Below are 25,859 nucleotides of genomic sequence, written 5' to 3'. Positions count from 1 at the left end.
AGATTCATGAGTCTTTGGACTAGAGCCCTTGTGAACATGAACCTGATCTCTGGACATATGATAAAGCATTCCAAGATAAAGATGCAGCATCTTAGTAAAGAGCAATGAATACTGAAATATAATCTATGTATTCTAATAGAGTTTGGGAGCTTATAGAACCACCAAATGGTGTAAAAGCCATTGGGTGAAAATAAGTCTACAATAGAAAAAGAGGGGCAGACGGAAAGGTGGAAACTTTCAAAGCAAGGCATGTTGAAAAAGGGAAACCTTTTACCGGTAGTCATGCTTAGTTCTATCCAGATTCTTTTATCTATTGCTGCTCATATGGATTATGAGATTTGGCAAGTGGATGTCAAGACAGCTTTCCTTAATGGAAGTCTTGAAGAAAGCATCCATATAAAGCAACCAGAGGGGTTCATTGAAAAGGGCAAAGAGTATCTTGAATGAAAGCTCAATCGGTCTATTTATGGACTGAAAAAAACTTCAAGGTCTTGGAAACATCCGAATTAATGAAGTAATCCATACTTATGGATTTATTCAGTGTCGGGATGAGTCTTGTGTATACAAGAAGTGTGATGGAAACGTGGTGGTATTTCTTGTACTATACGTAGATGACATTTTTGGTAGTTGGAAATAATATTAAAGTGTTGTCGGAAGTAAGGGTATGGTTGTCCAAGCAATTCAATATGAAGGACTTAGGAGAATGCGCACATATTCTTGAGATCAAAGTAATAAGGGATCACAAGAAAAGAATGTTGTGCTTATCCCGAGCTTCATATATCGATAGTATCCTAACTCGTTTTAGCATGCAAGACTCCAAGAAATGTTTTTCTACCTTTTTAGTATGGAGTATCTTTATCTAAAAAGATGTCTTCGAAGACATCAAAAGAGATAAAAGACATGACAGCAGTTCCTTATGCTTCTACTGTAGGAAACCTAATATATGCTATGCACGAGATAGGATATCTATTTTACCGTGGGCATGGTTAGCAGATATCAAAGTAATCCAAGATCGGGACACTGGACTGTCGTAAAGCATATATTAAAGTACCTTAGAGGGACTAGAGATTATATGCTAGTTTACAAGGCAGATGATTTGCTCCCTATAGGTTACACGGATTTAGACTTCCAATCAGATAGGGACAATAGTAAGTCAACCTCGGGGTTTTGTGTTTACTTTAGGAGGTGAAGCCATAACAATGGAGGAGTATTAAGCATAGGAGCTTTTCCGAACTCCACCATAGAAGCTGAGTATGTGGCAGCCTTTGAGGCGGTCATAGAAGTTATATGGCTCAGAAACTTCATAATGGACTTAGACATGATTTCTGGTTTGCCCAAAAATTATTACAATTTATTGTATTAATAGTGGTGCAGTAGCAAACTCAAAGAAATCATAAGTCCATAAGGCAAGTAAATACAATAGAGCGCAAGTACCACCCAATACGAGTCATCATATAATGAGGAGAAGTTGTTGCCGCCTAAATTGCATCAGGTGATAACCTAGGAGATCCTTTCACTAAGGTCCTTAAGGAAAGAGCTTTTGATGAGCATGTTGAAGGGTTGGGAATCAGATGTATGGTAGGGTATATGGCAGCATAGTCTTTTAGTATAAGTGGAAGATTGTTGAAATGTATACTAAAAGCCTAGCTTTTTGTATAAATATTTACCTAGAAATAAGAATCATATTGGTCAAATATCTACATTTATAAGTTAAGTGTAGTTGTTCGATTAATTTATATTATAGATAACATGGTGTGTAGTGTCACACACAGAAGATCATGTTATCAATTCCTTATAAATTATAAACAGTAGCTCACGACTGAGATGGAAAAAAATAAACCATTGGAATAGTCGTAGTATAATTAGGTATTAGTTTTATCTTGACTGATAAATTACACTAGTACACTCTGAGTGTATTGAGCAGAACCATTTAAGATAAGTTCTTTTTATACTGACTTAATAAAAGAACAAGGCCTTAGTTATTATGGAAGTGTGTGCTCTTAATCCTAATATAATAACAAACACATATATTTAGTATTGATTTCTTTGACTTATCAAAGGGTGAGATTTAGCTCGATAAATCAATAGGCCCGATAAGTTAGAAAATGATATTACTTATAGTGTGTGTTGTTGATTATAGAAGGAAACTGTGTCCTAGTAATCTAGGTTGATAATATCCCCAAGATGAGCTCATAAGGATTGTCATGTTAAACCCTGCAGGTGGACTTAGTCCGACATGATAATAAGGTTGAGTGGTACTACTCTTGAACTAAGATATTAATTAAAAAGAGTTGTCAGTAACTCATTTAATTAGTGGGCATTCAACATCTTAAACACAGGGAGACTAACACACTCATAATAAGAAGGAGCCCAAAATGTAATTTGGGATTGGTGCGGTAGTTCAATAATAATACTTTAGTGGTATGAATTATTATTGATGAAATTAAGTTGGGTGTTCGGGGTGAACACGGGAAGCTTAATTTCATCGGGAGATCAAAACCAATTCCTCCTCTCGGTCCCTATCGTAGCATCTTGTATATAGAAAATTATACCCACCGCATACCCACTTTCCTACCCAACCTTAGGTGGTCGGCCAAGCAAGCTTGGAGTCCAAGCTTGGGCCGGCCAAGCCAAAGGTTGAGCCAAGTCAAGGTGGTCGGCCCTAGCTTGGAGTCCAAGCTTGGTGTGGCCGGTCATGTAAAGAATAAACGGGATTTTATTTAAAATCTTTCCATATGTGGAAGCCATGGTTTTAAAAGAGATTTTAAAATTAAATCTTTCCTTTTATAGTTTTCTACAAGAGATTAAGTGAAAGGTTTGATATCTTTCCTTATTTGTAGTTAAAAGGAATATTTTAATTTTTGAGAAAACTTTCCTTTTTTAACCAGAGAGTTTTAAAAATTATAAATCTTTCCTTTTATAGCTTTCTATAAAAAGATTAAGAGAAATGTTTTATATCTTTCCTTATTTATAGTTAAAAGGAAGATTTTTATTTTTTGATAAAACTTTCCTTTTATGAAACCATCCTTATGATTTAAAAAGAGAGTTTTAAAATTAAATATTTCCTTTTATAAGTTTCTACAAAAGATTAAGAAAAGATTTGATATCTTTCCTTATTTGTAAATTGAAAGGAAGATTTTAATTTTAGAGAAAACTTTCCTTTTTGGAAATCATCCACGTGTTTTAATAGAGAGATTTTAATTTATAAAATTTCCTTTTATAACCAACCATGAAGGGAAAATTTATAGTGAAATTTTTATTTTAAAAATTTCTGGAAACAACTAAGGAAATTTTAATTTTGTGTTTAAAACTTGCCTAAATTGGAGCTCTTAAGGTGGTCGGCCATAGAAGGGGTTAAAAGGAATTTTTATTAAATTTTCCTTATTAACCAATGGCAAGGAAAATAAAGGAAATTTTAATTATAATTAAATTTCCTTATTTGTCATGATCAAGGATTATAAAAGAGAGGGTAGGAGTGCCTTCATGAGAGAGAACTCTCTTCTATTTTTCCACTCTCTTTTCTTCCTTGATAGTGGTCAGTCATATGATCTCTCCATCTCCTCCTTTTCTTCCTCCTTAGTGGTCGAACCTCGTCAACCTCTAGGAGCTTATTTTGGTGGTCGGATCTAGCTTGGAGAAGAAGAAGAGAAAGGATGTTTTGTTTCCTAGTTTTCCTTGGAGCTTGGTTGGTGGCCGAGACTTATAATTTCTTGAAGAAGCTTGCTTGGCCGAAACTTGGAAGAATGAAGAAGAAGGGCTTGGGTGGTTCTCATCTCGGTAGATCATTGCCCACACAACGTCCGAGATAAGAAGAGAAATATGATAGAAGATCAAGAGGTTGTTGTTTACAAAGAAAGGTATTGTAGGTGCAGCGGAGGCCGGCAAGAGGGGGGTGAATTGCTGAAAACAAAAATAAACTATACCCTCCTCATGCTTTCAACTCAATTAGTGCAATAGTAAATAAAGCAGTAAAGTAATTAAAACAGTAAACAGAAAAGAAACATGAATTTAACCTGGTTACAACCAAGGAGGTTGTTAATCCAGGGCAATGAGAAGCGCACTAAAAAGAATCTCCTTTACTGAAGGCGGAGAAGCCTTTTACACTTTGGAAGCTTAGAACTATTGCTAGGAATGGCTACACAATTGATTGCTTGAGTTGTATTGAATTCCTAGTTCCAGGGGCCTTTAAATAGCCTCTGGAAATCTGATCTCGAGGGTCCAAGGCGCCTCCAATAGAGGTCCAAGGCGCCTCGAACTGAGCCAGCGGACAAAACTTTATCCAAGTTCAAACGGTCAAATTTTACCAGTAGCTGCATCTTCCGCTCGACTACCTGCGCTCCTAAGCTCCTGCACACTCAGACACAGGGATCAAACACAGCAGGACCTAACCAACTTGGTTGATCACATCAAAATACCCACGGGGACCAACAGGTATAACTAGTAATTTTATTTCGCATCATACTAGTTTTCTTTGTATAGTTTTGAAATATCAAATACAAGAGACTAGAGATTCTAGATATTCTGATTTGTTTCGAAGTTGTGTTTCTTTTATTTTTCGATCTTGTGATTCGATTGTTCTTTTTGGTTAAACCTAGAGTTATATAAGGAAATTAAATATTGAATTTCGTTAAGAGGCTTTGTCGAGGCAGTGGTGGATGTTCCCATATCCAAGAAGGTCAAGTACCTCGCCATGTTTGACTTGGGAGCCGATTTTTGAAATAAATATTTAATTGAATTTATAACATAGGTGGATTTGGATCTATAATGTTAAGTATCATTTGTGATTCAAGTCTAAACCTCTAAGAACAGATAAGTTAAATTTGGAATCAATAATATTAAGTTACGTTTGCAATTCCGAATTTAATTTCTAAAGAACATAATAGGTTGTTAGGAAAGGTTCAGGACTTATACAAAATTTTTGTACAGGGGAAGCGGTACGATATTCCTAGGACCAACCAACTGGTAAATGCATTAGTGTTGGATTTTTCGGGCCGTAAAAACCGCTTTTTGCATTGCGGAAACCCCGAAATTCTCATGCCACAGATCCGTGCGAAGAAATAAAATTCGTAAAACTTTCACGTACAAGTTTTCTAAGCCTAGATCTACACTAGATCTACAAAGGAAAGGAGGTTACCCTTGATGCGAAGCCCTTCGCTTAATCCCGCTCGTCCACGGTTCGCCGGATCTCGAGAGTATCAAGGTAGATACTCCTCTATGTGTATCCACACAAGCAAGAGATGGAGAAAACCAAACAAAAGGTGTGCTAGCACCTTTGATGGTCACGGCAAGGAGGAAGAGAGGGAGAGAAGATAGGTTGAGAGGAGGAAGAACACTTGAATGAAAAATCAATTCACTCTTGTAACTTACATCCAAAGTGGTCGGCCACTTTATCCTTCTTAACCCCCATGGAATATCAAGAGTCAAGTCTCTTGATCTCCTCCATGAGGTGGCATTTGGTCAAGTCAAACTTGACCAAATGAAGAAGCTTTGATGATGTGGCATTGGTCAAGTCAAAGTCAAGTCAAAACTTGACTCTTCATCATCCTACTTAAGTCAAGTCAAACTTGACCACTTCTCTCCCTTGGTTGATCTAATCTAACCATTGGTTCAAGTCAATTTTAATTTAATGAATCTCTATTCATTGAATTAAATTAATTAAATGAGTCTAAGTCCAAATTAGACTCACTTAACACATGAACCAAATTGAGTCCAACTCAATTAGCTCACTTTGGATTACTCTTAATCTAATTTGCTTCATCACATGAACCTAATCCTTTAGGTTCATCAAATGAACCTAATCTCCATCTAATTGCCCTTTGTGTGTGACCCTATAGGTTCTTGTAACGTTGGCAATGCTCCTAAACCCATTTAGAAGCATAAGTAATGAGCGGTATCTAGCAACACATCATTACTACCCAAGTTACAAGAATGCTGAGATCCAACATCACCTTGTGACTACTAATTGTGACTCCTCACAATATATGACAAGTGTCCTTCTATCCTAGACATCTAAATTGATCAATATGAGGCATAGACCGTGTCATCCTCTAATCAATCTAAATCTTGAACTCCAAGTAGACTCACTCAATCAAATGAGCTCAATATCTCATATTGACTCATTTGGGCATGGTCATGCACTTAGTGGTCTCACTCTATCAAGAATATCGATGTCACTCCCGTCATATAGGAGGGATAGATCTCATCTACATCACTCACATCCCTCCGCATAATTTGTTACATACCCAGTAATCGCCTTTATAGTCCACCCAGTTACGGGTGACGTTTGACGAAGGTAAAGTACGTAACTCCTTATGTAGGGAACCATGGTGACTTCAGGTCCAAGGACTAGTAGTCATACTAATAGCCACATGAGAAAGTATATGACACTCATATAACGATCCATGATACTTTCTCATGGCGGGTCATTCAGTATACATTCTCCAATGCATACCCATGTGTCAACTTGATATCTGCATATCCATGACTTGTGAGATCAAGTCATCGAGTTGACCTACATGCTTGTCTCGTCGCATTAACGTTGTCCCTGAATGTTAATACTTGACTAGGAATGATTAAGAGTAGTGTTCCCTATATCATCTCACTATTGATTCAACCAATCGATTGATATAGGTAAGAACCTTCTACTCAAGGACGCTATTATACTTAGTTATTTGGCACCAATACAAGTAAGTATAATAACCAAAAATAAATGCTTTTATTTATATACAAGAATATGATACAACAAGTCCATACAACAATCATCAAATGATTGGCTCTAGGGCTCTAACTAACAATTAGATCACAAAAACGCCTAACTTAACTCACTTGTCATTCATCAAAATCTGAGTTAAGCCATTAGTTCAAATTAGACCAACAGAATGAAGAAGAAATGAGATTTTTATTCCTTATTAGAGGAAAGCAAGTTCTTCAAGAAAATTACTTTAGGGTGAGATTGGAACAAGAAGACCCTGGGTTTGGACTTCTTAGGATAAGAGAAACAATGAAAGTTCCTTGGGGTCAATGGGATGCCATACAGGAGGAACATAATAGTCATTCCACACATAGAGCAGAAGATATTGGATGCTAGTTATTAGAGAGAAGATTAAAGTAGCAACCTATTTCAAATAGAAAATGGGGGATTGGAAAAAGAAGACCCCCCAAGAAGTTGATCCTTGAAAAAGGTGACATAGCAAGGTGGAGAACGATGAGGACGATCTTGAGGAGTTGGGATACGAATGAAAAAACTCTTAGGGATTTCTAAGATTAGGTGAATCGTCTCTAGGTCACAGTTGTCAAAGTCAGAATGGGTGAATGTATACTAGGGAGCATCGGAGTGTCTGTGTTATTGGCGCTATCTCTAATTCTTGCTCTAACGCTCCCCTTTGCTCTTTTTGCGGTGTGCGCAAGAAGGAGTACCAGGTATCATCTATTCTCCATCCCAGAGTTTTTATCCAGTCAACAACAAAGTCAACTACCCAACACGTCATCTCTATTGACTTCACACAGAATCAATTATATTACTAGCTTTGATCAATAGAATGTTTGCTTTAGCTTTTCTGGTTGCATTCGGGTGCAGCTAAAAACATATATGGTGTTGTTACAGATGATTTCATCAAGTGTACTAATCTAAATTATTTTTCGATGAAAGCTCATCTATTTGTTGGTAATAAATTAGGTCAATTCATCTAACTGTTTTGTTTCAGTATTTGAATAGAAAACAAGATGACATTTTGGTGGCAAATTTTGCTATGGATTATTTTTTTTTTGGTAAAATTTGCAACGAAAAAGTGTCTCTCGCCATGAAATTTTGTTCAAAATTCTTTTGGTTGCAAATTCAAAATTAGTGGCTAATTTTCTAATAAATTTTGTGGTAAAATATTATTTGTTATAAATTTTGTGACTAATTTTTTTTCATGATAAAATTTTGTAATGACAAATTTGCGACGAAAAAAATTTTGTTACAAAATTCGTCACAAAGTTTTTTTGCAATGATTTTTTGTAAAAAATTTATCGCAAGTTATTGTCAACGAGGGGTTTTTGTTGTTGTTGTTGTTGTTGCTGCAGTGTTGGATTTAACCAACTCGTGTTCGATCTTCACTCTTCTGTTCAATCAAAGCCTCAAAGATTGAACATTTGCAGGTCAAAAACTTTGAACACACCGAAATTTCGTAGCCCCCACTGGTTGACAAACAAACACCTTGAGCAACTCTGAAAAAGAAAACAAAACAAACAAACAATGAAAAGGACTAACAAATCTAAATATTGACAACAACAAGCTTAAGTTTGCTCTCTTGCCGTCTCCCAGTGTGCGCACACAACTCAACAACAAGTTGTCGGCATACAAAAATCCAAACTCAGTTCCAGCTATAAAAGATCACTAATCCTTCTCTTCCAACTAATACCCACCGAAAACAACCGTAATCACTCACTAATCATCTGTCAAATTAACACCTAAATCTAAGGAACACCGACAGGTAGCCATTATATTCGAAGAGAGATCTCAATCAAAAGTTTACTAAACACTACTAGCTTCAAAATTAATGAAGGGAGGAACAAAGGTGTGTGACCCCCACAACTCGTGTATCAAAACCCTCCCATTTTGTCAACCCACATAAATTCCACACACGCAAACAACATGGCATTTTTCATGGTTTTTCAAACCCTCGCTTGCAGATCTTTTGACCAAAACCCCAACTTCTGAAACCTAACCCTAACCCTCTCTTTCTATATATAGAGCCAAACGAGCTATCTATCTCTTCCATTCAATAGAAGATGATGAATTCAAGCTCCATGGCAGTGATGATGATGATGCTTGTTGTTGCAGTGACGTTGCTGTTCATGTCCATGAATGTGGTGGAAGGATCAAGGTCCATCAATGGAGGTGTGGTGCTAGCAAAAGTGGCCAACTCTGGACCCAGCAGCAAAGGCCCAGGCCATTAGTTAGTGCAGTGCTAATCAGTATTTATATGTAATATCAGTCTGATTATATATTAATCAGTTCTTATTAATTTCATGCATCATATATTGTTTTGTTCTTCCACAGCAATTCCATTAATGGTGTTAATTAGTTTAATTCGTTTTGAGAGATTAGTCTTAATGGCATCTTTTTAGGCACCGAGTTAGTGTGCAAATTAATATTGAGGAAATGATTAGTGAATTAATTAGTAAGCTCTAAATTTGTTCTCTATGCTAATTATGCACAAATAATTAGCAAACATAATATTCGAAATGTTAAGAGATAAATTCTAGATTAGTTTAGTTTTTAAAAATCTAAGAGAATTTCAACTCATAGTATAATATATTTATAATTTTTTAAAATCAATTGACATATTGGCCTATGACTTATTTAATTGTTATAATAAAAATATCATTTTAAATTACATGACTTTTTTATTTAATAGTATTTTTTTAATTAAAAAACCTAATTTTACAGAAAGATTAAAAATTAAAGATGATTTAATTTCCTTTTTTTTTTTTTTTTTTTGAAACACGAATCTAAGTAATTGTTCTGCCACAATCTAATTAAGATTCCATGTGGAAGATTAGGATATAAAAAATGAATCTTTAATGGTCAAATGTTTACCCTTGACTTATATTATTATTATTATTATTATTATTATTATTATTATTATTAAAGAAAATTGATATAATTCTGATTATTGTTTTCTGCATTTTTTTTATTCAAAATTTCTATTTTCTAATTTTTTATGAAATTGGTTCTAATCTTCTTCATTAATTAAATAAAATAAAATTATGGTACACCATCTAAATGGGTCGATTGAGCCCAAATTGAGCTTGACCTTGTTTAACTCTTTTTACCAAATCTATGAATGAGCTTTAAAAAATTATAAATAATTTAGTAAAAAAAAGTCAAAATAACACCTTTATTTTCAGAATCGTCCAGATGACACCTCACTTATATTTTAGTTTTTTTTTATCATAATAATAATAATAAGTAAAACCCGATAAAATTACGAGAGGGACGACTGTTTTTAGAAGGAGAAAAAATGCTAACACTATATTTTTGTTAACTTGGGGCGTAATTCTAATTTTTGCCCTTTAATTTTTATTTTTAAAAATTGAAATTGTGTGAGCTTCGTAGGTATCGACAACATCCTCGAAACATGGAAAAGTTAACTAAACCCTTTTATTTGTCTGCTGTTGCTGTGGGAATTCCAAAGCATGAAGATGCTGCTACTGTTCCGTCCTTGGGCTTAACATCACCCACTCTCTTTTGTCTCTACAAATGCCAACAAAATCCTTTTTATATTTTCCGTCAAAATCTTCTCATAGATTTCCAAATCCTAATAATAAATTGTAAGCCAATTTACTTTTATTTTGTCTTTCTTTTTCAAAGTCCTTCTTATCGAATTTGATAATAATAGATTAAACTTTAAAAAGATAATCGCAAAAAGGAGTAAATTTTATGTGTTTTTTTTGTTTCACTTTCACTCCATCGAATAGATTTGTTCATAGCAAATGAAAGTTAGGATGAAATTTCTTAATGATAGAACAGTTTGGTTCTTAAAAGGAGCGATTTTTTACATGAAGCAAAAGAACTCTGTTTTGAGTTCCAACAAAGCAGAAAATTTACAGGAGGAAGGAAGAAGACGACTACCTCGATCAGGAACAGGAAAGGGGAGATCGAATTCTAACCCATTTTAGTAACAAAAATCCTTCCTTTTCTTGTGGATTCAGTTCCAGACGCCCCAAACTCTTTCACCGATGAAGGTCATAAATCTCCTCACAGAGCTCTTGTCGATCGCATTAATGGCAGAGTTGTCGCCATCACTCGTTCCGTCCTCCACCTTCTCCTCTGCCGCCGCTACCGGCGGCGCCTCCTCATCCGCTCCGTCAACGCTGCTGGTCGTATCGTCGTATTCACGGCCGTCGTCATCGGACGATGGAAAAAGCTGAGGCCGAGCTACTTTGCCTTCCTCCGGCGCCGCCGCGGCCTTAAAGGCAGCACCTTTCCGTCCGCCGCGGCCGCTGCGCCGGCGGCGGCGGCCGCGCTCCCGCTCCTTGGAGGCCAGTCCTTCCTCCACCGCGTCGATGATGCGGTGGATGACCTGGCGGTTGGGCGACGCGTCCCACCGCGCCCAGAAGCTCGTGTAACACCCGAAGCACCCGCAGCCCAGCTCCGGAAGGTGCGTCGGCCGCTGCGGCGACCACTCCCTCCGCCTCTCCCCTCCGCCTCCTCCGGCGCCGCCGTTGCTGGAGAGCAAGTAGGCCAGTACCTCCTGCTCCTCGGGCGCCAGAACCGCCGCCAGCGCCATCACCGCTGCGGGGAGCGCAGCCAGATGGTTGGGAAACGGGGCCGGGTGGACCCGCCGTGCCTGGCCCTTGGCGAGCTTCTTCATCGTCAAGATGAGATTTTGAAGGAACAGGAACGCTAAAAATGGCAACTTTGGACCAAAGGTCGGCGACCAAGAAGAAGTAGAAGGAGAAGGATCAGTAGTTGGGAACAGCGACTCTTAACTCTTCGTGTTGCTCTTGCAGAGGAGACGCCATTAATGAAAGGAAGCAATCCCATTGGATACATAAATAATTGGACAGGACAATAAAATCATTTCTTTTCTCTCTTTTTTTTTCAAAAACTTAAGATAAACTGTGACATAAGAAGATGAACTCTGACTGGCTGATTTCCGAGTCGACTATGGAGACTACTGAATGAGTCTTATTTCTGAAAGTTTACTTGGTCAAGAAATAATTTTTTTTTGGAGAATTCTGACTATTGCTGTGACCATTGCATGATTTAATGCCCCCAAATTTGGGGGTGAAAGTTTGTGAGATTCTTGACTTGGCCTTTGATGTAAACTTGATGAAAAATAAAAGGGTTGACATTTTCTGTTGACCATCTCTTTCACCCTTGATTTCTACTGCCAAGATCTTCATGCTAGTCAAGGGTGTGTTACCTTCCGAGTCGAATCTAATCCAGTCGACCGACTTTTGGTTGAATTTGGATCTACCCACAATAATTGAACCTACAAAACTGAATTCATACAACAATAAACGAGATATGTTCCAAAAGTTGAGATCCATTACAAGTTTAACACAGTGAAATTCTAGCATCTTTACATGTGACTCCATTGATTTTTCTTACAGCAACACAGCTATCACAGTTCATCTTATGTATCTGCAAGCTTCCCTAGTTCTCAAGGCAGTCATAAGCAAAAAAAGGTGACTGAGACGGCGATGATCTGAAATCTCATTTCTGTAACCATATTAAGAGACGATGGAGATTAACACTAATCTGATTGAGGTGCAGCAGTGTGTGATGGAGAAGTCTCTGTTGAGGAGCCATCTTCGATTTCAGTAATGCTCACAGATTTCTTGAACTCATTTGGTGATTTTGGGACCCCATGGCATAAATCATGGGTCGCCATCCACGTAAATTTGGTCCTCCTGTGGTAGGCAGAGATCGATGCTGGTTCTTGAAGAGGTAGCATAGCCACAAAAGGATGATCGAATTTGCAAGCTTCACCGTACTTGCAGATTCCGTATGTGCACGCAGGAGCATCCTTTGCCATCGAGTCAGAAGGATTTGTGTTGGAAGTTTTAGAACAAGGACCACAATCAGACAGAAGAAAAAAGAAACACTCTCTCTCTTTGAACTAAGAGCAAGTGAAGAAATTTACCGATCCCATGAAGCATGGAGATACTTGATTCATCTCCTTAGGGTGATGATATTTGCATGAACTACCAAATTTGCAGCTCCCTGTTTTCATATAAAATTGGCATTTTGGTTGATCAGGCCTCTCGGGGAAATCCACCGACACACTTGGGCCTGGCTGTACATGTTTGGTACGTGGTTAGGACTAATAATAACGTCGTTTGAGAGAATACTTAGGTTGACATTCGAATTTTAAGCCTATCTTAGACAAGAGCTAGTCATAATTCTCAACTATAGACACAACTTAAATGCCAAAAATACGTATTCTTCAGCAAAAAAATATGGGAGACACATGTAATGCATTAACTGTAATAATCTATATCCTGTAGTCAAAAGCTTATAATACTATCACGGTAACAAATTTAATTAATAACTTAAAAAATAACACACAAGAAGATGAGCTAGAACTAAAAAACATACTGCATATTCCGATTGTTAATATGGCAAACACATTTCACTAAGAAACAAATGTGCAGTTATGTTAAATCTTGTAATTCCTGTAACATATAATCAAACATATCTATCCATTAAACAATAAGCATAATGCATAGATACTCTAGTGGATTTGAGTGGCTCACCAAATATGTGCTCCAACCCTGTTGCATCGGCATGGTCAATTGTGTTGGTGGAAGAATAACAGGCATGTAATATTGAAGACCATCTAGTCCGGGACTCAACATGAAAGGGGGCCTAGAAAAACACAATGGTAGTCCAACTGAATATGGCACTGGGGTAGGAGCAGAAAATCCAGAATAAGTTGTGGTATTGTTAGGCTGTGGATGATTGAATTTGCAGGTAACTCCAAATTTGCAAGATCTTGTTCGCATGTAGTAGGGACAAGATTTTTCATCCTGTGGACCCAGAGCAAAATTATACTCACAGAAAGTCCATCAACTAAATGTTTGAAGCTTAAGAAAATGGAAATGTTAAACACCATCCTCATCGGTAGACCCAAAATATTGAACTGAAGTAGTTGGCCGTCGTGCTTATCTCGTGCATGATGATACTTGCAGTTTTTTCCAAACTTGCAAGTTCCTGTTTTGAGAAAAAACTGCAGACCAATTGAAACAAAGAAAATGTAAGTAGAATCCCACAATCATCCTATGGTCTGATATTTAATGCATTCATTTAGGAAAAAAGAAATAAATGCAACTTATAGTCATATCAGCAACAGATTAGCAGTAACTTATTGAGAAATGAAATCAAGCTTCTAATTAAGATAAGCTACAATAATTTTCAAAAGGAAATAGGCCCTTCCAGAAGAAGGCCCTTTCAAGTAGAGTTTTTTTTTCTTCTTAATTCAAGAATTGAAAGTATAACCTCGGAAACAGATCTTCTCTTACTGTGAGGATTGGGGAACTGGGTAAAATACGTTGGAGTTTTGGGCAGTATATAACCACTTGTAGTCTATGCAAGTAGAGTGCTTTGTGAAGCACAAGGTCAGTTTCGGCACAACAGTATGTCAATTAAAGGATAATCTAGATCATATTCATTTGGATGTTTGTGGATCATCTATGTTTTCCTAAAAATTTGACGCTAAGTCAATTGGTTGCGCTCTTATTGTTGCATAGGAACAAGATCTATTGCACGTTGTAGGTATGGTTTGCTCATACTATCTCACCGGTTGGTGTAGCCCAATGGTTTGTATTTAAGGAACAAGAGATGCAGTTATTTGAGAAGATTTACACCCGAAATTTTGTAGACTTTCCAAAAGGTGAAAAATATGTTCATATAGGCAAGTCTGTGAAAACCAGACACTAAGAGCATATAAGGAACAAACAAAATGTTTGCTATAAATGGGTGCCTAGGAAGCAGATAAGTACACCCGATTGTGATAAGGTAGAATACATGGAAAGGTTGGTCACCAAGGAATATAAACAACGCTCAAGTATTGCCTTCAGTAGTTATTTATCACTTGGTGTGAAACATACATCCATTTTGGTTACTCCTTTATATTAGTGATCTTTGTTTTTCTCCTCGCTTCTGATTTTAACATGTTGGGATTTTCAAATAAATCCTTGTCCATTGTCCTTGGAGTATTTTTGTGCTTGTTGTCTGTTGCTTCATTGTTCTGTAGTAGGTTAGATTGAAACGTCAAAAATGACTTAGATCACCTGACGAGCTAGCATTGAAGAAATTTTGGTGTAATTTGCCCCATAATTAGTGTTCCTAATCCAATTAATTGAAAAAAAAAACTTAATGGTTAAATTGAATGAAAGTGCACATGAGGGCCTAATTCAATTTCTGAACAGAAGTGTATAATGAGTCGGAAAATGATAGTGATTGGGGCACCCTTGCATTTTTTGTAGAACTCATAGGAGAAACCATCAGGGGTAAGGAAGCAAATTTGCCATGAGGATGCTGAAGGCAAAGTTGATCTCGTCTGCTATGGAGTGTTAAGGGGGTGGCACAATAGCCAGGTAAATGAGATCTCAGTTGAAGCCTAGATTTGGGCCGTTAGACATATCCATGATGGAGAAAACAGAAAAATGGCCGTGGTTCTCTAATATAATGTACCTGGCAATCAGGTTGACCATCTCTTTGTGGAAGTTCATCTTTGTGATGAGTTCCCTGCAAGAAACAATTACTTCTGGTTTTAACAGCATGATCCATATGAAATTCCTCCACGGATGAGTTCTAACTAAAAAAGCATAGTTGGTTTCCACTAGCAACTTAAGTAACATGAATCACATCACCTCTATTAGTGGTCCTTCTTGCATGGTTACAGGAGGATGATTAAACTTGCACTTATTCCCATAATTGCATAATCCAGTCCTCGTGTAGAAGCTGCAATCTGGCTCTCCAGGGCGCTCAGGGTACAAATTCATACTACCTTTTGCGTCTTCTTGGCTATCCTTCTCATTCCCAGTCTTTAAATGCCTCAAAGGCTCTGCCATCACTAACCACAGATCAATTGCCATGTTCCATTATACGAAAAGCGAAAACTTTTCCAGTTCTTACAAAACAATCAAACCATAAACAGGTAAAACACCTTCAAGGTTATCCGATGAGGCGTCACAAGAAAAATCGGAAACAGCATTGTGCCTGGAGTAGGGCATCGGAGCTTTCTCCTACCCTATCACAGAATCAACCAACCAAACCCTTCAAAAACAGGGGAAAACTGCAAATTTTACGACTTGGAATCCGAGCTCGATCGAGCTGCCTCCGCCACTCAAAAGAATGAACAGTGCAGCCCCAAAAGCGCAGAATCTTGAGCAAAAAAAGAAGGCGACAGCAGTAGCTTTCGCCAAGGATTTAAATCTCCAATGGATTGATCGAATCGAATCGCAGATTTCCACTCCCTCAATCTTTATCTCTCCGATTCTTTCGCTTTCCCATTAATTGCTCCCATTAGTCGCAGTTAATTGCGTGCTTAGTCAGACTTGTCTCCTGATTTACGTGCCTTAATGACGCGACTAACTTTCAATGAGAACCCTCCCAAGTTTAGTTTGTATTTTAGTCCCTACTAAAACACTAATTTAAATTTGATGAAGCATCGTGCGACACTTAAAAAAAAAAAAACAAAACTATATTAAAAAATATTGAATCAGATCAATTCTAAAAATTTTTATCAGCATAAATTGAAAAACTGTTCAAAACTATATTAATTCATAGAGATTGTTGGTGGAGTTTAGAGCAAGTTGTTTTGCTGATCGTCATATCATCGATTCCAGGTGAAGATTGCTACATCTGTTCTCCTAAATTAACCACTGAAAGTTCTACAACTTCAGTTTGAGATATCTAGAGCAATAAAATGACAGAATCCATGCTCTGTCGTCCAATTGATGAATTAACAGAAGTTTTTGGAGCATCTGGTGAAACTCAGAATAAACACAAGTACAATTACAATTAGAGAAGCATCTCCAATTTATCATTAAATTTGTTATTTCTTTGATTTACTATAAGTTTTAATAAACTCCGAGAACAGAAATGTACTAAACAATATGTTTTGAAGGAACTGAATATTGATAATGAAAAGAGGGGGAAAAAATCAAAAAAATTAAAATGGTGTGTTCTCTGCCATTCTGGTTTCCTGCTCCAATGCCCTGTACGAGAATCCAAATTCCTCGCCCGATCGCCTTCTGAGCGGGCTTGCTCTCTGCACCAGCTGAACTAGTTGTTGGACGACTTCTGACATCGGCGGTCGGAACTCTGGTTCCGTCTGCCAGCAGGATGATAAGAATTTTCATGTTTGATGAAAGACTGGAAAAATAACATGCTATTGAATTGGTTTGAAGTACCTGAACACATAGCGCAATTATGTCAGCAAAACGCGAAAGAGATTTGGCAGGATATATTCCATTCAATGCTGGATCAACCATCCTAGATAACGCGTCTATGTCGTGGAGTTGAGGAATAGCCCACCTGACAAGGGATTGTTCCGATCGCACTCTAGAACTGAAATATACAAGCATATAGAAATCAGCTGTTGGAATCTGAAAACATTTAGTCAAGCAAACAGTTGATGAAAGCAAACCTATCAAGTGGTTTCCGACCAGTGAGTAGCTCCAACATCACTACTCCAAAGCTATACACGTCACTCTTCACAGTATACATTCCGGTCATTGCAAATTCTGGAGCACTATAACCGAATGAGCCAACTACCTCGGTCGAAGCCTGTTGAGTCAAGGATTTATGAAGTCTGATTACAAGGCTAACATTGTCAGTTTCTGTTTTACTTGCCTGTCTCTCGGTTTTCCGTGTTAAGGCAGCTAGTCCACAGTCCGACAAGTAAGGGTTAAACTCTTCATCGAGTAAGACGTTCGCAGACTTGAGATTTCTGTGTACTACAGAGGGCAAACATACTTCATGCAGGTATCTGAGTACAAAGAAAGGTGAGTCCAATTCACTGAAGGCGATACATGTTCAAAAAGTACTAACCAATTTTACAGTCTCAAACAGTACTTACTCCAGTGCCCTAGCGGTACCGAGAGATACCTTCATCCGGGCATTCCAAGATAGCTTCCTGCTACAATCATCAACAAAGTGCACCACATCATGCAGAGTTCCATTTCCAATATATTCATAAACCAAAAGCCTTTGCCCATATTCTGCACAATATCCTGAAAATGCAACGATGTTTGGATGCCTTAATCTCGATATATTTGAAACAGCCTCGAGAAAGTTATCCTCCTCTTGTATGGATAATGCTGCACTGTCGATCTTTTTAACTGCCAAAACCTGGGAGAGGCAAGGAATTGATTGGTATGTCACGCTAAAATTAGCAGAACAACTAAAGTGTAATCAGTGACGCTTCGCCAAAATGGAAATGTGATCATTACACTAACCTAATTTAACAAGAATACTATTAATTTAACAAGGTGAAGAAAAAGAGTAAAAAGGAATCAATATAGCAACATAGTTTCCCAAATAATGTACACATAACAAAATTGGCCTTTACAAAGAGTAGAAATGAAAAATGTAAGCTGACAGGCTTCAAGGATTTGAGATATAACAGAAGACTCAACACAAGTAAACGAAATGAGTTATTTTATTTTCCAGTCAAGCTATATATCAGGGTGCAGATTGATATATCTTATGTTTTTGTCAGTTAGATAACAACAATTGAGCTCTTAATCTTCTCTGTTATGCACATTTTGGTTTCTAAAATGAATGAAAACTTTTTCATTACATGGTGTAGTTCACCAAAGATCACCTTTCCATTAGGGAATTCTGCTCTATATACCCGACCGAGGGAACCTTCACCCACAAGACAATCCTGGTTGAAGCTGTTCGTTGCAACCTGAAGTGAAGCAACAGAATATGATGTTGCAGCTGTAGACACTTTTGTTCGGTTTGCAGTTCCACTCTTCTCATCCAACTTGTGAATTATGATTTTATCAGGAAAATTCAGACTTGCTGTGGAAGGACTTTTCAGCATCTGCTCTTGCATCTCTTTCTCAGTGACTTGTTAAGTCATGCACAAGAGGGAAATTGATTCACTTGTATGTTAATAAAGACTAGAAAATATATGAGACTGTTAATAAAGACTAGAAAATATATGAGACTGTATCAAAAACTGTACATAAACAATCAAATAATCCCAGGAAAAAAGATTTGTCTACTTACCTTAATGAATCAACACAAGTATACACTTATCTAATGTTAAAAATTATACATCTCCCAATACATAATACCCAAAATTAAGCAGATCATTTTTCATGTAATTGATAGAAATTTGGGTAAACAATCTTATAAATGATAAATAATTTGAAACTAATTACATAGCTTTGAGTTGTTTATAAACATGGTAGCCAAAGGTGGAATCTGCCACCCAGCGGCCCCACACGATCAGCCCAACGACCATATGTGAGGAGGTAAATCGGAAAGTTGTAGTAGTGTGGGGAGGGCTTCTTTGAGTTGTTTATAAATTTGTTAACATTGATAGTGCAAATGTGAATCTTTTCAAGTCAATTTAAGAAATTAATGCAAGGTTATCTACCATGAGAGGAATGATAAATAATTTGAAATTAATTACATCACAAAGTTGTTTAAAGGTATGCCAACAAATAAATACTAACACTCCATGACTATAAAAAGTTAATTTTTGTGTTGTAAATCCAATTCTACTAGAGGTATTTAAGTAGAACTATTATTAAATTGCATGAAATGTATTCTTAATAGTAAGATAAGAAGAAAAGTAATATTAATATGGATGAAGATAAAATTCGTAGAAGTAGCTATTACAGATATTTTGGATCTATTAGTCAGCAAGCAAATGATATTGATGAATATATTATTTACAGGATAAGAGAGTGTGTGGTTGAATGGAGAGGAGATTTTGAAGGCTTTTGTGATTCTTGTGTTTCCTTCAAGTTAAAAGGAAATTTCATAAAATTATAATACAATCATCATAGCATATGAATCTGATAGTTTGATAGTCAGGAAACAATTTCATAACTGATGCTGGTAGATATAAGTAAAACCAGTTTTTCGATGTAATTGTCGTTACATATTAGGAATGAAATATCCACAGAAATTATCTCCTTCTTGAGAGATATAGGATATTTATGTGTCCCGAAGTCAGAGAAGAAAAATTAAGGGCGTGAAATAAAAGGAAAGAAACCAAAAATTATGAACTGATGGGGTACCTTTGTTTGTACCGACATCTGCTAACCTTCCAGAATCACTCCCACTAATAATACCATCATGTTTACTCTTCCGAATGTTGAAAAGGTACAATGTTCCAGCTAATAGTATGCATAACACACCAACTGTCGAACTTATAGCAATCCCTATCACTTGACCTGTAGTCAAGCTCTGTTTGTTGCTCGCATGATCTGGAGAGTTTGATGATGGCATATATCTAGGTTCTTGAGTGTCATCACAAACCCGGTGTGGTCTTCTTGGAGGAGGTGGCATGTATGGTGGTGGGGGAGGAGCCAGGTTATTGGAGAAGGAATTTCCTCCAGTCCTATGTATGAAAATCACAGTAATGAGACTGGAAAAGCAGAAGAAAACACTTGTACATGCAAAAAGATTTTATAACTCACTCAAGGTTTGGAATTGAATTGAAACCCTGTGGTATCCAACCATTAAATTGGTTGTTTGCAATATTACTGAAAAAAATTAAACAACATTAGATTTTGGTTGCAGAGAGTGGGATGGTAGCACCTTGCTCAAGGTAACTTACAGAGTAGTTAGGTCTAGATTTGCAAGAATATTAACTGATCCTGTCAATCGATTATTTTGTAAATAACTGCAGAAGCAACGACGACATAAAGCTTAGGAATCTTATGTCATGAATGTGGCTGGCATAAGAACACAAATAGGACAATCTCTTTTTTGGCGTACTTACAGACAGGAAAGATTGGACATGAAACCAAATGAGTTAGGTACATCTCCGGAGAAGTTGTTGAAAGACAAATCCCTGAGATGAATCATATACAAGCTTAAGATGAATGTGTACAATGTCCAAGTATATTGACCGGAGAAATTATTATTACAAGCAATTTAGGATGACAATTCAACATCAACAACAACATCCGAGACAATTGCCATTGCAAATTGCAATTCATCCTAGTAAGCTTAAACAAAATATACCTTACTACTTAAGCAACATGCCTGAAGAATTGGTGTAATTTTAAACAAGGCGTAATATATTCCATATTATAAGCATTCAACCATCATAAATTGCTTCTATGAACTTAAATGGTAAGGTAGAAATTCTAATTACAGCGTAAGAAGGTACTGGAACAAAAAGAACATCATTGACAAGTATCTTACAACACAGAGAGGTTCTGAAGATCTCTGAATAGATCACCAATCTCCGATAGAACATTGTGGCTGAGATTGCTTCATTGATACAATATGAATACTGTTCAGTATAAAATTATCTACACCGTCAAGAAGCACAAGGAACCCCAACAAACAACTTACAGGTAGTTGAGAGAGATCATGCTAGAGATAGAATATGGAAGATTCCCATGAAGATCATTGCCAGCGAGATTCCTGCATCAACCAACAAAGCAAATGATACAAATTAGTCAGTCATGACAATGACTTTAAGAAAGGAAAATTGAACCTCCAATGCGTCAAAATCATTACAGATAAGTTAAGTTGGGTGGTAGTTGATATGGAATGGTTTTTTGTATGTTGTTGTCACTCAAGTCTCTGCAAATAAGGTAAAATGGAAGAACCTGATGAATCGTTCCACAGAAATAATCCACATTTATGGAACAAAAGATGAGATTTCAAAAGCTATAGGATTGCTCACAGTGTTTTCAAAGACAAGAGATCTGAAAGGAGGTAGCCCAGGGAACCGTTAAGCCCTAATCCTGATAACTTTCTGTTGCAGCAAGAGAGACAGCATAATTACGAAGCAAGAAGACCAAAATAGATGGAGATTCACCCGGAATGCCTACATGGCAGTAACAGCTGAACCGGAGCAAGAAACCCCCTTCCACGAGCCGCCGCAAGGGTCACCGCCGCTCTCAGTCCACCCGGAGAGCTTCCGAGGGCTATTCAAAGAAGTATACAACACACCAAGAGCTTGAACTGCAAATTAAACTCTTTGAATCAAATGCAACAAAAGAAAACCCCTTCCCATTCCCCACAGAGAAGTCCTCTAAAACCCTACATTGCGAATCAATTTCCTTCACGACGTACCGTCAGACGAATCGGTGGCGGATTCCACCGCCGCCGCGAAGAGGAGCAGAAAAGGAACAAGAGCCGCCGGGAGACGATCGCCTCTTGCCATCTCCTCCTCCGAGCTCTTCCTCTTCGTTGAAAGCCGAGGGGACTAATATACTTGCATCCGACACAGCAGCAGTGTCGGCGACGTGTCTCTCTGCTGGTAAAAATTGGATTTTGCTTTAAGGGAAGGGTTCAATGACGAAGAAGATGGCTTGGAATGGACAAAAGTGGAGAAAAGAAGATAGCTACTGTACTGCTCCCTCTTCTACAGTTATACTAAACCAGCACTGCCATTATCAGCAAGATTGAACCTTGTTGCGTCTTATGGATCTCTTCTCAAAAGCCAACACCCAATGAATGCCAGGAACAAGAATAGATACAGAGAGAGAGAGAGAGGATGAGATGACAGAGATTAAATTGGTGAATGAATGCGACTTGGCTGTAGCAATTTAAAAATTGGAACTTTGAGTTTAACTTCTCTTCTCGTTACAGAGTGGAAAAGGCAGGTCAAAACGTGATGGCAACGGGCTCAAAATAAATGAGGGAGAAGGTGAGTGATGACGGTGCTCAAGTCCAATCAATGCCATCCAAATCTGACCTAGTTGACCAGGTCACAGTTCCGGTCCATAATTTTATCCGATTGAACCGGTTTGATCGATTCAGCCAGAATTCACGTGTGTTTTTTGAATTTATTTTGATGATAAGTGAAAAATTTGTGTAAACTAAATTAATTATTGATTCAAAAATATTATATATCTGAATTATAAAAAAAAACATATAGTTATTTAAAATGAGTAGAAAATTTACAAGAGGAGTAAATTTGATAATTATATAATATAAAATCTTAAATGGACGCAATTATTAAAAAAAAATATGAATACAACAATTATTGATTGCTAAATTTATGAATTTTATGTAAATATTATTTAATATTTTGAAATGATATTTATAAATTTTAAAATGACATTTGGAGTAGAGAAAAACCTAACAAAAACTAACTTAAAGAGAACACATTTTGTTTTCGTTTAAATATTTAGATATTTAAAAGGAAAACACATTTTTTAAACATTAAAAAAGGTTTTCCTAAATTAATATTCTTTAAAAATAAATTTAAAAGAAGGATAAGTATTTCAAACCCTCACCTAATTAAAGACCTAATATTCCTTGACTTTTAAATTTTTAAGGACATATTAATTATAAGTCAAACAGTGGAATTTAGTTTAATAATAATAATAATAATAAGTCGGTGGAATTATATCATGTGTCCACAAAAACCCCTGAATTATTGATAATTCTTATGCTATTTATGCACTTCTTTGGAAAGGATCGGATTCCAGAGTTAAAAAGACTTTAAACTTTTTTATGTTTTGCCATTTTGGTATCACCACAAGAATCCCCACAATGAATTAAATATTCAGACAAAAGTAATAATAAAGTTAAAATTCTTTTTTTTATTATTATTATTATATAAATGAAAAAGAAAAAAAAATGCTTGTGCATTATTGCTGTGTGTGTTCCACATGTTGTGAATGAGATGTAAATTAAAATTAATAATAATAATTGTGGTGTGAGTTGTTGTTATTGTTGTCATCTTATGCTTTTCTTCATATTCTATTCTTCTCCTTTACAGCTTTTGGGCCACCATTGCAAGAGGAAGACAAGGAAATGGCTTCTTGTTCATGGTTTCAATTAATTATATATATATTCATGATTTACAAATAGAACAAGAAATAATGTGGTGGAGTTCTATCCAAACTATGGGAATCGGGTGTAGAAAGTATCAAATTATCAAGTCGAATATCGAATCGATAGGGTGATACCATAGGGTGATACCGCAAGTGAACTATGGAATAGCCTGGATAACTTCGAGATTAAGGCACAAAATAACTCTAGATAGTTCTCAGGATAATGATACAATGACAAAGCGATTTCTCAATTTCTCGGACATTTAAATATTAGTCTCAGCTTCAGTAAATTAACGGATAAATTTATTTTAATGTGTGGTTGACCTAAGAACGCTGAGTTCATAGATCGTTCACTACAAGTACTTCTTGATTTATCCAGATGATCGATGAAAAACTTCTATACAATCGGACAAGTCACTTCAAAATTAATCGACGAAAACTAAATATTGTCAACTAAAAAAACTTAAAATAGGAAATTATAAAGAAATAGCTCCAAACAACTTAAATAATTTATAGTTTTTGGTAATTTAAGTATCTAACTTATCCATTAATCCTAAATATATCGGTTCGATCTCATGAAAAATTTCCACATATCATTAGGATAAATTGAGAAACGTAAATAGATCCTAACGGACGATCTAATTTTATAAATAATTTCGTACTTCCCAGGTGTTATATATCTTGGATAAGATTTAACCTTAGAGAGTATGTCCCATCACATTAAAACACGCCCGGCTCAAGGCATAGGTCATTGAGGCCTATGACTAGGGCCCCAATTTTATTGGAACCTATTAATTAATTAATTAAAGATATTGAAAAAAATTAAATTAGCATCATTAATATTAATTAATTATAAATGTCTTGCTAATTCATTAATAACACCTTGTCAATTAATTCATTATGATTCCACTTCCTATTTATACCTTGTACTTATCTTTATTTTCTCATTAATTACCTACCATAATTTTATATGAAATTTTATTTTACCTTAAATATAATTCATTTTTAAATTGATATATTTCTTTCTTTTTTTATTATTACTCCAATTCTCATTTTATTTTGCAATTAGTAATACAATTCTTATAAAACTTAATGAATTCTTTTCTCCTCAATATTTCTTAAAAATCCTAATAGTTTTCTCATCAATGCATTGTGCCCTTTTCTTTTTTCATCAACGATTTTGCATGTTTCTCCTTCCTCACCGATGATACTCGCAGAGAACGTCCTTCTCTTCCTTTGCCGATAATATTTCTTCCTCGCTCTTTCTTTTTATTTCTCGATAATAATATGAATTAGAGATTTTTTTTATCATAAAATACAAAGTAAAATGCATTTGCAAAAATAAAATTTTTAAAATTAAATTAATAAAGTCTATTTGACATTCTAACTAAAAAAAGATTAAATAATTTAAAATTTTATTAATAAAAAATAAAATTATTATCAAAATACCCGTCAGAAAACTAAATTTTATATCAAAAATTAGTTTTTTTAAAAAATAATATTTAATTCTTTTTAATAACTAATTTTAAAAATATTTTTTTAAAATTATTATTTTCGGTCCCAAATCTAAATGAAAAATATTAAAGAAAATTAAAAATATATTAAAAAAATTTGTTTTTTAATTTTTTTACATAGGGCCTCAAGGAATCTTGAGACGGCCCTGCATTAAAATCCCTGGGATCTCAACACCTTCACTTCAACATCAAACTGTAATCTCAAGTCTCAACCTATTTCACCGTGTACGAAGTTGCGTTGAATAATAGAACACTTTAATCGTTCGTATAGTTTCAAATAAAAATGAAATATAACGGGGTGGGAAATACACGCACCGGTTTGCCAGGACTTGAATCACGGTGTCAAGTCACATTAGATTTGGACACCGTGACTTGAGCTCTATCCCCTGACACCGATTTGGCCATCTCTTGCTCTGCTCTGTTTCCCCTGCTTTCGCTTCCCTGTTTCTTATCCAAGTCAGTGAGATGGAGCGAGCGATTTATGGAGAAGTAGAGGCAACACTGTTTGCTAATTACTTTAATTTATATATATATATATATAATATCATATTTCACCTCTTGTAATTTAAAATTCGAAATTGAGAAAATTATTGCATCATAATGTAGCTTTAAGAATAACGTAAGCTGCTGAAGTGTGGAAAATGAGATGCAATATTCGAGAGAAATTGAGACAAAGCACAGGCATAGAATTTGAGGGCAGGGAATAAAGCTAAACAATGTGAAATATCTTGTATTTAAAGAGATAATTGTGACTATTTCATTTGAACCTTCACTGGTTTTTTTATATATATATTCAAAAGATTATTCCCACTTTAACAATGCTTTGGAGGTGGTTATGAGTTTTGTTATAAC

The 25,859-nt window shown here is 36.1% G+C and overlaps 3 protein-coding genes across 10 annotated transcripts; all 3 read right to left on the bottom strand.

Annotated features, from left to right (window-relative positions):
• Positions 1 to 10,497: 10,497 nt before the first annotated feature.
• LOC122047211 lies at positions 10,498 to 11,671 on the bottom strand. The gene has a single exon (XM_042608341.1). It carries the CDS (start codon positions 11,358 to 11,360, stop codon positions 10,695 to 10,697), a length of 666 nt encoding a protein of 221 aa, XP_042464275.1. The 5' UTR covers positions 11,361 to 11,671; the 3' UTR covers positions 10,498 to 10,694.
• A 326-nt stretch (positions 11,672 to 11,997) lies between these two features.
• LOC122047210 (zinc finger CCCH domain-containing protein 63-like) lies at positions 11,998 to 16,046 on the bottom strand. Of its 2 annotated transcripts, none has more exons than XM_042608339.1 (7): positions 15,666 to 16,046; positions 15,370 to 15,572; positions 15,191 to 15,244; positions 13,608 to 13,724; positions 13,252 to 13,524; positions 12,639 to 12,791; positions 11,998 to 12,521 (listed from the first exon to the last, which is right to left on the bottom strand). In XM_042608339.1, the coding sequence occupies exons 1-7, from the start codon at positions 15,730 to 15,732 to the stop codon at positions 12,249 to 12,251; spliced, it is 1,140 nt and encodes a 379-aa protein (XP_042464273.1). In that variant the 5' UTR covers positions 15,733 to 16,046; the 3' UTR covers positions 11,998 to 12,248. The 2 variants fall into 2 exon arrangements, with proteins under 2 accessions (XP_042464273.1, XP_042464274.1); XM_042608340.1 differs by having other exon boundaries at positions 15,370 to 15,563.
• Positions 16,047 to 16,522: 476 nt separating this feature from the next.
• On the bottom strand, positions 16,523 to 25,448 carry LOC122047209 (protein STRUBBELIG-RECEPTOR FAMILY 8-like). 7 transcript variants are annotated; one of them, XM_042608333.1, is made up of 16 exons: positions 25,323 to 25,448; positions 21,782 to 21,965; positions 21,538 to 21,670; positions 21,390 to 21,461; positions 21,221 to 21,286; positions 21,053 to 21,124; positions 20,900 to 20,968; positions 20,472 to 20,543; positions 20,307 to 20,372; positions 20,167 to 20,232; positions 19,765 to 20,087; positions 18,330 to 18,580; positions 17,583 to 17,854; positions 17,151 to 17,492; positions 16,915 to 17,071; positions 16,523 to 16,835 (listed from the first exon to the last, which is right to left on the bottom strand). In XM_042608333.1, exons 2-16 carry the CDS (start codon positions 21,870 to 21,872, stop codon positions 16,674 to 16,676), a joined length of 2,214 nt encoding a protein of 737 aa, XP_042464267.1. In that variant the 5' UTR covers positions 21,873 to 21,965; positions 25,323 to 25,448; the 3' UTR covers positions 16,523 to 16,673. The 7 variants fall into 7 exon arrangements, with proteins under 7 accessions (XP_042464267.1, XP_042464271.1, XP_042464265.1 ...); XM_042608337.1 differs by having other exon boundaries at positions 21,782 to 21,962; positions 25,323 to 25,436; XM_042608331.1 differs by lacking the exon at positions 25,323 to 25,448 and adding an exon at positions 22,058 to 22,335.
• Between the last annotated feature and the right edge of the window lie 411 nt (positions 25,449 to 25,859).

The sequence above is a fragment of the Zingiber officinale genome, chromosome 2B (genome assembly GCF_018446385.1).
Source record: "Zingiber officinale cultivar Zhangliang chromosome 2B, Zo_v1.1, whole genome shotgun sequence".
NCBI lineage: Eukaryota > Viridiplantae > Streptophyta > Magnoliopsida > Zingiberales > Zingiberaceae > Zingiber > Zingiber officinale.
This window is presented reverse-complemented; position numbering and strand designations above follow the sequence as displayed.

Excerpts from the sequence above, each read along its gene's own strand:
- LOC122047211 (XM_042608341.1), bottom strand. The coding sequence starts at position 11,360 with ATGAAGAAGCTCGCCAAGGGCCAGGCACGGCGGGTCCACCCGGCCCCG.
- LOC122047210 (XM_042608339.1), bottom strand. The coding sequence starts at position 15,732 with ATGCCCTACTCCAGGCACAATGCTGTTTCCGATTTTTCTTGTGACGCC. Across the intron at positions 15,573-15,665 it reads CTCATCGGATAACCTTGAAG|TGATGGCAGAGCCTTTGAGG; the intron begins GTGTTTTACCTG and ends ATCTGTGGTTAG. Across the intron at positions 12,522-12,638 it reads CTCCATGCTTCATGGGATCG|GATGCTCCTGCGTGCACATA; the intron begins GTAAATTTCTTC and ends TCGATGGCAAAG.
- LOC122047209 (XM_042608333.1), bottom strand. The coding sequence starts at position 21,872 with ATGGCAAGAGGCGATCGTCTCCCGGCGGCTCTTGTTCCTTTTCTGCTC. Across the intron at positions 20,233-20,306 it reads AATCTAGACCTAACTACTCT|TAATATTGCAAACAACCAAT; the intron begins GTAAGTTACCTT and ends AATTTTTTTCAG. Across the intron at positions 20,088-20,166 it reads AATTCAATTCCAAACCTTGA|GACTGGAGGAAATTCCTTCT; the intron begins GTGAGTTATAAA and ends TTTCATACATAG.